Source organism: Thermobia domestica, chromosome 3, assembly GCF_964235325.1.
Source record: "Thermobia domestica chromosome 3, izTheDome1.hap1.1, whole genome shotgun sequence".
NCBI lineage: Eukaryota > Metazoa > Arthropoda > Insecta > Zygentoma > Lepismatidae > Thermobia > Thermobia domestica.
Window position 1 is genome coordinate 204,362,284 of NC_137456.1, and position 13,813 is coordinate 204,376,096.

At 35.6% G+C, this 13,813-nt stretch overlaps 1 protein-coding gene across 1 annotated transcript in view; it reads right to left on the minus strand.

Annotated features, from left to right (window-relative positions):
* The window catches only part of ATPsynB (ATP synthase subunit b, mitochondrial), a 71,006-nt gene that overhangs the window by 23,544 nt on the left and 33,649 nt on the right, over positions 1-13,813 (minus strand). Inside the window, exons 3-4 of the mRNA XM_081752111.1 lie at positions 13,408-13,571; positions 1,270-1,458 (exon numbers count right to left, since the gene is read on the minus strand). Of these exons, the coding sequence (XP_081608237.1) occupies positions 1,270-1,458; positions 13,408-13,571 (353 nt within the window). The remainder of the gene's footprint in view (positions 1-1,269; positions 1,459-13,407; positions 13,572-13,813) is intronic.

The window sequence follows — 13,813 nt, forward strand, 5'->3', positions numbered from 1 at the left end:
CGGAGGAACTCAATCAGCACCTCCCCCACCCTGTTTCGACAATCACAGTCCACCGCGAATTACATGACATGAACTTATGGGGTTGTTTTGCACGGGCCAAACCGCTCATCAGGGACCATAACGCTTTTGCACACCGCAAATGGTGCCGCGATCATGCAACTTGGACCGTTGAGGACTGGAAAGTGTGATATGGTCTAATGAGTCATCCTTCACCCTATTCCCAACCACGAGCCGTGTTTATGTGTGGAGAACGCCCAAAGAAGCTTATGATCTGCAGTGTTTCCGCCCAACTGTGAAACATGGCGGCGGTTCAGTGATGCTGTGGGCCGCTATATCATGGTTTTCATTGGGTCCTGTGGTCACACTTAGCGGACGAATCACTGCCAACGATTATGTCGCAATTTTAGGAGACCACTTGCATCCTATGGTCCGGATGTTGTTCCCGGACAATGACGCCATCTTCCAGGATGATAATGCACCCATTCACACAGCTGGCATTGTTGCAGCGTAGTTTAAGGAACATCGGGATGAAGTTCAACACCTCCCCTGGCACGCCCAATCCCCAGATCTCAACATAACTGAACATCTGTGGTCCGTCTTGGAAACACGACTCCGGCGACGATTTCCACCTCCATCCTCTCTCACAGAACTGGCCGATGCCCTGCGCGAGGAATGGTGTAAAATTCCACTTCCTACCATTCACGACCTCTATGCCTCCATCCCACGTCGCATCAAGGCTGTTCTGAAGGCGAAAGGTGGCCCGGCACCATATTAATTTGGTAAGTTGCAGTTTCGTTCAGGTGTTTCCATTTTTCTGATCACCATCTGTATAACGTGTACTTCAAACATTTCTTCTATGTTTTATAATTTTTCAGATATTTCCGTGGATTGATTAAAATGGCCCACCCTGTATATATATATATATATATATATATATATATATATATATATATATAATCTTGTAACATGTCAAGAGGAATCCCATGATAGGAGAAAGAAGAGCAAACATTCTACTCTATTACTTACATCTCTATTATGGAGTTGTGTCAGTGTGTAGAACTATGTTGCTTGAAATTTTTTTTTCCTTTCATACAGGATAAACAAAAACATGTCAAGAGTAACCTTGAATCTATAGCAAAGCGTTTAATGTACAGTCAGGTAAACCTACAAGCCAACCGGACACTAAACTTTTACATTAAAGAAACTAAACAAATCTGGAAACTTCTAACGCTAATTCTGTAGCCAGCAATAGTTGAATAATAAACTTACTTCTGTATATACATTCATTAGGCGCTCTCTGAATGCCGCTTCTAATTGAAGTGCAACATTTTCTCGCTTTGCATCGAATAACATTTTTTGTCCTTCAGCTCTCCATTGCTCTGTCTTTTCATTCTCAACGGCTTCCTCGTACGACCTGATGATGCTCTGTCTGCTTTCCTTCCATTGGTTTTCGATAGCCTAGAAGAAAAAAATTGCAGTATTCCATATTGCAGGCATTTTATAAGATTATTAGTTTACGAACACACAAAATGAACTTTCTAACGTTGTTCGATCACCATAATCATCAATAACTATTCAATAATAACTAAGAATACAACTTATAAAAAATAATCACATCACTGTATTCTCTAAGAGGATTTTTATTTTCATTTGGACTGTACATATTTCTAGGTAATAATATTTTTTTTCTATCTTGATACTGTTATCTTTTGAATCAATGTCTAGATGTTTCTTGTTGAATTTCGTGTTTTTTTCATGTTTCACTGTAAAATGGCGAATGTGTTCCACTTGTTTGATGTGTTCCAGTTAACTGTTCACAGTGAATGTTTAATACTAATTTCAAATTTGTAGGAAAAGAAGAGGTCTAAGAAGATATACCTAGTGGGTATTTAAATAGAAGATATGAAAGTCACGAATGAAGAGTGTGATGAATTACGTCTTAAGTGTTCAAGAGCTTACGTTCAATGTGTAGTAATTACATGATACATTAGTAATTTGTTTACAAAAGGCGCAGCGAACAAACAAGAATCTATTCAACAATTTTACAAATAAGTAATACATAATGCAGCACATAAGGTCACTTTAATCTGTGATAATTACATTTCTGTTAGATACGGGAGCAGCAGTGACAGCAATGGGAGAAAAACAAGTTAAAAGTTTATTCAAAGACAAATAAGTCGACATAGCACCGATTCAGTTATTAAAATAGAAGGATATATTAATGCAGAGGTAAGGTTTGGAAAACAAAGACATAATTTACCTTCAAAATATTAGAAGACAAAGAGCATTCCTGTTTTGGAAAGAGATTGCTTCGGCACTTTAGTTCCTAACTGCAGAATAACTTTCAGTAATTGCTTCAGGAATAATATGAAAGTACTGTACTTCAGAAACAGTATAATGGCAATGTGTAGAAAGTCTACAGAGTAGCCCAAAAGTAGGTATACAGACCTGCATCGATCAAGTAATGGGTATGAGATATTAATTTATTAAGGTAATGAATTTATTTGCTTTGGTTTGTTCCGAGCTTAAGGCATAAGTGAAAAGAAATTAAGAACGAACAATGAAGAAACTAAGTCAATACCTGTATAGATAACAATAAGTAAATGATGTAAAATGCCATGAGCCGATCAGTACGAGACTGTATACCTACTTTTGGGCTACCCTGTACATTAAGACTGATTGCCCATGGTAATTTTTGAGGATGGACCATGGCGACAACGTACGTTTGCCTTATGGTCACCACCAGGCCACGAAGTGATATTCAAATAATACGTACCTCAATATTGTAATATAGACCTCAATATTCGACATTTCATGTTTTTAAACCAGATCTGGCTTCTAGCGGAAAAAAAAAAAAAAAAAAAAAAAAAAATACGTGAGCCACATATAGCTCACGGAACCTCAGAGGAACAAATTTACGTCTGGGCCCTGTGAGCCATATGTAGCTCACATAAAAAACAAGGAAATTGACTTTTTTATTAATAATACGTTGTTGCATACCATTAAAATTGTAAAAGAAATGTATTATTAATAAAAAAGTGTAATTTCCTTCTTTTTTACGTGAGCTATATATGGTTCACAGGGCCCAGATGTAAATTTGTTCCTTTGAGGCCCCCGTGAGCCATATGTAGTTTCGAATTTTTCCCCGCCAGGAGCCAGATTTGGTTCAAGAACATGGAATATTGAATATTGAGGTCTCTAGGTATGTATTATTTGAATATGATAAATTTTAAAATCCGAAGTACCACGGCTGAATAAAAGCCCAAACAAGTTGCATTTTTACATTTTTAGCAAGTTAATATTTTCACATTTTCCGTGGATATGGATGTATAATTTGAAAAGCTAAAGTGCATGCAATATAGTCACACACTTGAACCAAAACATCGTACTGAAAAAGGAAAACTATCCTTTTCGTAGGGCCAAACAAAAGTCAACGCGTGAGCCACATATGGCTCACGGAGCAGTTTAGTGTGAGCCACATGTGGCTCATGGTGGCCAATGTGTTAAAAAAAAAAAAAAAAATGAATAGTTTGATGTATAGCAATGACAAAGGATAATACTTAAATTTATAATTAATTAATCCATTGTTGCGGAGTGAAATTTTGAATTCCTGCTATGCCCCTTATTACTCTTACTCTTCGCCGTAAGTTCGGTAAAAAGGCCAACAACAAACATCGAACCCAGAACTCCAATGTGTCTTTAAATACATTTTCAGACTTCTATTTTTCATTTCATCGTTTATTGCTATAGGAATCTGCGTTTTGGATATCTAAAGCCCTCTTCACTTGGTCGACTTGGTCGTAGTGTTGTAAATAGAAAAAAAAAAACCGTTCGTATTTTTTCAGAAATGTACGTTTTTTTTTTTTTTTTTTTTTTTTTTTAGAAAAAATACATTGCCTCTCGTTTTGCAATTTCAATTTCGTTTTTTTTCAAATAGTCATTTGTTATGCATCTTACATCTATTTAAGCATGAAATATTTTTATGTAGGTGTAATCACCGTAAAATGCTAATCACATAATTAATGCTAGGCGTAATCACATAAATTAAACGCTAGATACTGATACGATGCAAATATTTTACAATTTACATGAATACCATATCTACTAACAATTTGGGTTTCAGCAGTTTTCATCAATATCAACTAAGAAATAAAAGTAGAAATGAAATTTTGTTTTTTCGTGAAAGCAGGTCTTTAATAAATACGAAAATAATGTCACGAACAGTGTAAAATTCAAATAACTTCTCTAAAGGTAAAAACTAATACTAATTTGCCTAATAGTATTTTTCTAACTCTCATATATAAGTAATTTGTCGACTAGATACATATGATATGCAGAGCCAACTCTACCATATATGCAACACGTGCATTTGCGTGGAGCGACAAGTTTGGAGGGAACGGCAAAATCTGCCATAGTATATTATTTAAATTAGATATTTCTTGTTGGAAACAGACTTCACGATGATGGTAGTTACATTTACTAAGCTGACCTTCTATTTGAATACTACATTCATAAATTATGTTTAGGTTGCATTAGTTTAAGATCACATGGACAATGCTAAAGCAAATGGTCGAATAAATCCAAGCATAAATTGCTTGATTGTTGTCAAATGCAAGAATTCAATTCTCGAATAGTAGCGAATATCTGTTTCATTTAGTAAGTTTTCACAGTTTTGATACGACAACTAGTCATGTTTTTATCAGAAACAGGTTCCTTATCATTGAAGATAGAAACAAGTTTAAAAAAAAAAAAAAAAAAAATGTTAACAGATGTAGAAGAAAAATTAAGAAATAAAGATGAAAGAGCTACTTGCACTGGAATTGCAAACTGATATATTGAGATTGAAGCTCGATATTGAATTCTATAAATAGGATTACCATCTTTCCTCTGCAGGTGTGTTTGCTTTATCTTTCACTAAAACAATAGAGTAATATTTTAAGAAAAAAACAGACACAACGGGGTTGCGTTTTTAGTAAGTATTTAAGCCTTTCTGAGTGCAACTGCACTTACCCTCTCCTTCGTTGTTCATGATGGACTACCATACTTAAAATCATAACTTTTAAGATTTGTTCTTTCTGGAGAAAGGGGGAGGCGGCAAATTATGCCATTACACGGGGAGACAAATTGCCTAGGGCCGGCTCTGATGATATGTATATACAAGACGTGACTATAGGATGACACAATTTGAAGTAATGCAAGGTGTTTCAAAATGAATATTAGGGTTTTGAAACTTTGTAGTATCTATTACAATTAACTTACAATTATAAATATATCAAATGGAAGAGCAACTCAAACAGTTTTGTACGCACGCATGCACATGCATTGTTTCTTCTGTCTGCCGTTAGAAAGAGCAAGTAGCAAAGATGGAGACTAGAGAGCAGAAACCTTTTTCTGTTTTAATAAATACTTAATCTGTAGTTACAGTGCCACCGTCTGGCTGAAGAGTATTAAGGATACGCTTGCAACTATATCCTTATCGTTTGCAGTTGTTACAGGTCTAAAGCCTACAGATTACGGTTTACGTGCCAATTTTGCAAGTGAAATATTGCTGTATAACAATGAAGATTTTCTGGATCGTGTCGTCTTCAGTGATAAATCGACATTTCACCTAAGAGCTAATGTGAACACTCAATGTTTGTACCTGGCGGTCAGCAAATCCTCAGGAGATGGTACAGTTGAAACGAGATTCCCCTAAATTGAATGTGTTTTGTGCCATATGGCGGAAAGTTTATGGGCCTTTCTCGCCTATCGACTAGATGTGCGTCGTGTGACGAATGAATCTCACATTGAACACTTGTAGCAAAGACTGTTTGACGTGCACTTTTACTTGATGTATTGTTTATAATTGTACGTAAAATGTAATAAGTACTACGAAGACTTAAAACCCCGATTTCATTTTGAAACACCCTGCATTTCTCACCAACAGTGTTGGAATTAAGATGTAAAAAGGAGAGAAAATTTTCCTATAAAGTTATTGTTTACAACAACGATGTTATTATTAGTCGAGACTATAACTACAACAGCAACACGGGTTAGTAGTAAAAAAAAAAAAAAAAAAAAAAAAAAAAAAAAAAAAAAAAAAAAAATCAAATGTACGCTCGTAACCCTTTCGGACCCAGGTGGCCAAAGTGGCACACACGGGTGTGTCACTTTTTTCATCTGCTCCTGTGTGGACACTAATTAAGATATCGGGATGTTTATTTTTGCCAAATATGGTTGGACCATAGTTTTTCATATTAATTTGTTCTTCTTCTGGTGTCGAATTCCCTTCTCAAATTTCAGCCCAGTCAAAAATTCGAGAATTTTCTAATTTCGAATTTCCTTTACTTCTTTTTTCCTGTAGCTTCCTTCCTTGTAGAAAGACCTCCTTAAGACTTGCCCGGTAGATACCTTGAATGCATACCTAACTGTTGACATCAATTGGACTGGCCTCCGCGCAGTGTTGCCAGTTAGGGAAATTAAAATTTCCCTAAAATTGGGCACAAAATTCGAAATTCTTGTTTATAAATTCGTACCTATACGTCCGAGTGCAAGTCAACTTACGCCAATCGAACATTTCTCCTTACTTACCAAACGCAGGTACAGATCGTTACAATAGGGTGATTAGTGGACGCACGAAAAATTCGTATTTAGGTTCTAACCCTTGATTTCTCTTGTTTTTCCCTACTTTTCCGTTTACCGTAATATATTTTCGGTAATTAGAAGCTTTGTTCCTTAAATATCGCCATAATACTTGTAGGATATATTGGTGGTACGCCAATGTTTAATTTAAGATAGTTTGAGTCTGTCTGGTAGCATGTTGCCAGCTACAGAAAATTTTTAATTCCAGATTTTAGGGGGAAATTTTGGGAAAATTGTGTGTTTTGTCTCTATAATTTCGCTCTTGTTGGCTATATCAGAACAAACGTACCAGTATCTGAAAGTATCGTCTTTGCCCTACACAACGTATTATAGAAAGTTTCAATAGGATAATTAGGGGAAGTACAGTTGAGGTTTACAGTAAACTTTGTTCTCTAATTGGAAAGATAACTTGTGATTTTTTTAAGGTAGAATGAGATATTTTTATTGACATGCTTACTTTATTAGATATCGTCACAATACTTGTAGGATATATTAGAGGGATACCAAAGTTTATTTTAAGATAGTTTGTGTGTGTCTGATAGCAGTGTAGCCAGCTACAGAAAATTTTAATTCCAGATTTTAGGGTCAAATTTTAGAAAAAAATCCCTTTTTTCTATCATTTCCCTCTTGTTGGCTACATTCGAACAAACGTACCAGTGTCTAAAAAGCCTCATCCTTAGCCTACACAGCGCATTATAAAAAGTTTCACTAGAATAATTAGGGGAAGTACAATTGAGGTTTATAATAAAATATGTTCTGGAAATGGTAAGAAAATGGTAAATTTCTGATGTAGAATGAGATATTTTTTTTAAAAAAATATGCTTACTTTATTAGATATTGCCATGATACTTGTAGGATATATTCTTGGAGTACTAAGGCTTATTTTCAGATAGTTTTCGTCTGTCTGATTGCAGTGTTTCCAGCCAAAACAATTAATTCCGATTTTAGGTGAAAAATTCGGAAAATTTCTCTTTTCCCCTCTATTATTACCCTCTTGCAAGCTACATTGAAACAAACGTACCACTATCTGAAAGCTTCCTCCTTGCTCTACAGAACGCACCATAAAAAGTTTCAATGGGATAATTAGAGAAGCTGTAGCTCCGACATATCTGTTGATTTTTGCTTTTGAGGCGTAAAAAGTGTCAAAATTTCGTGTGTATGATGACAGAGAATTTTTTTCTTTCTCTCTTTGAATGGAAGCCAGCGAGTTCAGGATTTCACTGTAGCTTGTCAACATACCAAAGAAATTTTTAGGTGACTTGAACCCATATAGCAGCAGTGGTGCTAGATACAAAAAATTTTGAAATTCGGTTAGGACATTTTTTGTAAATTTTCACCCTTACATTTCCCTCAATAATTTCCCACCCTTTGGCAACACTGCAATGCAACTTACACCAAAACATAGCCAGATCCATTTTCTAAAAAACAAGGCCTTAACCATATCAATCGAATGAATGGTTTTTGAGCAATAAGTCACTAACTGAAAATGTAGGAAAACGCCAAAAATGACCTGGGTCCGAAAGGAATAATCACAATTTTCTCGTATAGGTACAAAGAAACAAACGATTTGTAAGTTACGAGGGCTTCGACTCAAGTTCTGTTGATTATTTCAATAATATGCAACATAAATCAATAAATAATAGTTCCCAGAAAAAAAACAGACATTTGAAAAAAAAAAAAACATGAAAAAGAACGATGTTTTTTATTGAAAAAAAAAACAGTTTTTTTACAACACTACTTGGTCGCACGGCTAAATCGACTCTGCATTTGCGACTAAATCGAAGCGACTAGGCCGAATCAGATCGGTGAATGTGTTAAATGATTTCAACCGAAATTGAATACTGTTTGTCAACTCGCTCTCCTCTGGTCGATTCGAAATCGACTGGCAATTCTAAAGATGTCCAAGCAAAAAGTAATTTATACAATTTGCGTTGTTATAGCAGAAGAATTAAGGGACGAAATTAAAACAGCAGTGACAAGAGATAAGGAAAGAAAATGGTGTTGGATAAGGGGATTTATATTGAAGAAAAAAAAAAAAAACAGTATTTAGAAGCATAGTATACGTGTACTTTGATGAAAGAATTTTCAGTAGAGAATCTTTGTGTAGGTTTAAGCACTTGTCATGGTTTCACAGTAATAATTCTAAACTTGTGAATATAAAATATACTTTCCTATATTATAGAGAAAGATTCCTCTGGTGAAATTAATATATTACACAGTCTTCTTTCATATGAAGTCACTCATCGTAACCGCGGTATACCACTTGTTAACATAAAATACTGCTTACCTTCATTTTGCAAAAATGCTCCACCAGTGGAAATCAATATCGTATTAATCTACTTTCATATATAGCCAACTCTTCTTTACCATAAAACAAATTATAATAGACCATTTTTATGACGGTCTATTCTAAACTTTCACTATACAATGTATTAAAAAATCATTAAATAATGAAAAATTATATGTTTTCTTAAAAAAATAACATTATCTCGTAACATTGAGTTTTTTTAATAGTAAGATAGTCATTAGTAAGTGGAAACCGTGCAGTCCCAGTTTAGGTACACACTTAGAATCATAATGTATCCAAGGCTTTCAACGGCAGTTTTACTCTTGCAGAAGGGCGGACTTGCATTACTGGATGCAGATTTACATTAAAAAGGCCTACCTGTTATCGGTACAGCGGGGGACACTTCTAAATGGTACAGCCATATGGAGATTTACGGCTAAGGTGTACCATTTAGAAGTGTCCCCCGCTGTACAAGTACAGCGTAGTGCCATAAAAGCTAACAGTAAATACTTACAAAAAGCACTAACTTGCGCTAGGTAGCTACTAAAAGCGAGAATTTAGATTTCTGGGCTTTCGGCATCTATGGGCATGTTAGCACGTCACGTTTTTGAGGAATGACGACACTCGGCGAGCACATTGAAAGGGAAGAAAGGATTGAGGAAGGAAGGAAGAGGCCTAGAATCTATGTTGGGTATCACCCCGGCATTTGCCTAGTGTAAGAAAAATCTCATTCAGAATGGTTCGCATGAAAAAACTTTTTACAATTTTTCCGATCAAGTGCCCCCACCGGGAATCGAACCCGGGACCGCTCACACTGAAGATAAAGCAAGAATGGTATTTAAACCACACAGACTAGGAGCAGCAAAACCTTTGTTTAGCACAAAATAATAGATTTTTAACAGGTCAAATCATAACACCACGTTACCAACGGGTGCAGGTTCTGTATTGGTGCACTCTATTTTGGAAGATTTACAGGCAAGATTCAATACTTTGCATGAAAAAACATGTTTATAAGGAGCAAATTTCTGCAGGCATCAGAATTAAATACGAAGTGATACACCTATATTTTAGGTTTACAAGTGTAAGGTCACTAGTGTGAAATTATTACAAGTGCTTTACGATGAATAAAATAACAGTGCGTATGAAAGATGGCTCTATTAGATGCTATTTTCCACCTGTGGCATATTTCTGCGCAGTGTACAGGACCTCTATTTTATGTTTACAAGTGCAGCGTTACTAGTATGAAACCATAAGAAGTGCTATTGAAACTCGTATCATTGCCAAAATCAACTTTTTTCCACTACCTTCGATCGAGCGCACACATACTATCGCTGGCGTTCCTGGTCCCTTTGGACTTCCTCCCTCCCGCGCTACAACGCGGACCTACCAGCTTCGTCTTGTTTAACCGTTAAATAGTATTTTTCTTTCAATGGCCACCTAGCAAAGGTTGGTTTGCGTTTTTAACTGTAGGTTTTATTCTACACACCCGCAAGCCGTATTTATACGCAAATCATAAGAGAATTGTAATATTTCAGCAATTACTTCTTGTGGCCCCTTTGGATTTTATCTCTGCGTAGTGAGGTATTTTCATGGTGCCCAGTGGAAACTTTTTTGGTTATAATAAGGATATTAGTGAAAGACTTATAATTTCTCAACGATTCTTCCGAGTGGTGCGGCGAAAGTACACCTGTAAGGTTCTAATGGAGCTTATATAATCTAGCGTAAAAAGCGATCAGCTTCATGAACCAAGCTATCTTTTGTTGGGGTATTTCTTCCACACCTGCATCTGACCTTTTCGAAGCATTTTAACATTTTTAATTTTATTACGTAGATCAGCAGTTGTGATTTTTAAGTTCATTTGATGAATAAATCTAGTGCTGTTTCTCTAGTAGCAATATTTCTGTAAAGAGTATTTTTTGTATTCCATAAACATTCACTTTTCTCATATAACTATAAAAGTAATATAATGTAAAATAACCATAACCGCAATAATCTCAGCTGTAACAAAACGGACCATTTCCAAGACACTTTTCCTTTCCCCTGAAAATGTTTTGGAATCAGGTGTTTACACTAGGCAATCTGATTGAATCGACCACAGAAAATAGAAAGTCTTTCAATTCAGTTGCCAGTCGATTAGTCGCTTTCGATCAACAAGCTACTAAGTTTAAGTCCAGTTTACACGGTCGATTAAGTTGAAAGTGACGTCAATTCAACTGAATCGAACGCAAATCGACTAAGTGTAAATGCCCCTTAACATAACTTCCTCGTATGAATGGTAAACTGACATATCATGGTGGGAATAAGCTAACGGTACTTACAATCTGCACTCTTTTTCTGTAGTTAATTCTCTGAACTGCATATGAACTTCTTTCTAATTGCTCTGTCTAACTGTCCTGTACAAAATATTTCTAAATATTTTATATTTTTGGGAATAGGTTGTAATCCGGGATTGCTGAAAGCATGTTAATATGCTGAAACATTACTTTATTTTAAAAGAGGGCCATACTATGTATAATTCAGCTTAGTGACAATTTCCACTTCGAAACCAGGAAGTGTAAACTCATTGAATCACATAAACCAACTACGCTTGATACAACAATTACCGATAATTACGTTCCGTAAACAACAATATTTGTCCGTCTAACTTTTAAAGAAAAACAAACAAAATTATCAAGGAATAAAATGAAATCTCTACCACATATGGTGACATCACGCTTCCAAATACAAGTGACGCGATAAACCCAGTTCGACATGTGTACTATGTTCAAAAATTTAAATCAATCGGTTTAGTCATCTGGCCATCATCCGACAAGAAAACAAGATTACATTTATTTTTATAAACTCAGATGCAGTGAGACTTAACTTGAGATAGCAGATCTTTTGGAGAAATAAAGTATTGGAGATTAAAAGCTAATATTTTAAGGGGGTAAATTTACCTGTGCCAAAAATAGCCCGGTCACACCTTCATGGGGGTAGGATGGGGACAACTTCATAAAATTAAATGAGATTCCTCCTTATATATAGGAGAATCGGATTTTACAGGGAGGGTGAAGTAAGTAACTTTACCCGGAAAATATATTTATTCGTGACAGATGGCGGTTAAGCAGCAAAAGACACGTTTACTAATATTCCTTTAATTAAGAACCACCACGTTTCATTTTAGAATAGCTGCGATAGCGTCTGATTAATATGTGGCCATCACTATAGAATAGGCTAAAGCGGGAATTGTTCGAAAATAAAACCATTTGTCACTCTGGCATTTGTTATTACGGGTGAATGGAAATCGACGTACGGAATGTGTGCCGCCAGTATAGCGTTCACAAACATTGAACCGCAGACACGAAGTCCACAACCGTTATCGTGCTTCAGCGTCAAGTTATGGACGACACTGTACGGTTCGTCACGGATATAGACAAGATGTCTGTCATATTGTGCGGGTCACTACTCAATCGTCGCTGCGTAGGTTCTCTTCTGTCCTATCGTTTCCTTATATGCATCTCTACATACGTGCACGAATGTATTGGATCAAGTAATCCCTTCCTGTAGGCCCACAATACAATCCCGTTCGAATCTCATTAGTCGGTTTATATTGCACCGTTTGACATTAATGAAGCACACTGACACTTAACCACAAGTTTCTTCATTTGTCTATGTTCAAGTACCTGAACATTGAGTGAAAAATGCTCCCAAGGTACTATTCTGTACGCTGAACTGAAAAATGTTGCTGGGTCCATGCATGCGACACCACACTAAAATATTAATACAAGTAATTTTAATTGTAATTTGTACATTATACACTGTCGTACGTCTGAGTTTAGACTATTTCTGTTATTACTTTTTGCTAGTGCAATTTTCACAAATAGTACTGTATGAATGCAATATTGAAACTTGTGCTTCATTTGTAGTTTTTGGGACTATTCGGAGCACTGCTTTCATCTTTTCTATTGTTACTGACCAAACCGTCCCTTAGCTATATCTTCCATTACAACTTTTTACTTCCAATCTGGCAACTCTTATCACGTGATTGCATTCCAATAAAACGCCTGAGTAGACCTTTAGCAGGTATCTCTGGCACTTTCAATTTTTAATTCTTCCTAACTCTATGTAATACAGCTTTTAGTGAAAGAGTTTTACTCTTATCTAATAACAATTTTATTATTTTCAGGCAAGTAATAATATATATATATATATTCTGCTCTATTATGCTTCGAACTGGCATGTAGATCTACATTTTATACGTTCAAGAATTTAGACATTAGTTTTCGGAATAATATTAATAAAACACACCGTGCATTTGTAACAAGGTGTTATGTTTTGGATTATTCTGCATAACCGATAACAACCGAATATTAAGAACTACCACATTTTTTTTTTTCTTTTCATTTTCATATTAATCCCCTTTACCCTTTCTCAAAACAAAATTCGCCGACTTTCAGCTCTACTCACTTGCTTTCAGTTACTTGAATGTTGAAGGAATTAAGAAAAGAAAAAATACTTACATCAACTTCCTTATCCAGATAAGCTGCAACTGAAGGTCCTAGTTTTTTCACTGCATACGCAAGACCAGCAAATATGGCCAATCCAGTGTAATATTCGTGTTCCATAACATATATTTCTTTGCTGATAAGGTAAGTTATAAATCCAACTCCAAACGCATATGGACCTAAGGATTAAGATATAAGTTTTAAAGAAAATATTACTGAACAAACCAAGTGTTATGATTCGATTTTTCACTATTTTCTAGTAACTTAATTATCTTGTACTTCCGCTTTGAGATTGTTTTGTTCTGAAGTGAAAATTGAAAATGAATCTCTAATCAGATGTATAAAATAATTACCACAAAGTAAGAGTAAGAGATTGGGAGTAGAAGTGTTATTGTGCAGTCTTTTTGCACCCGTCAATGTC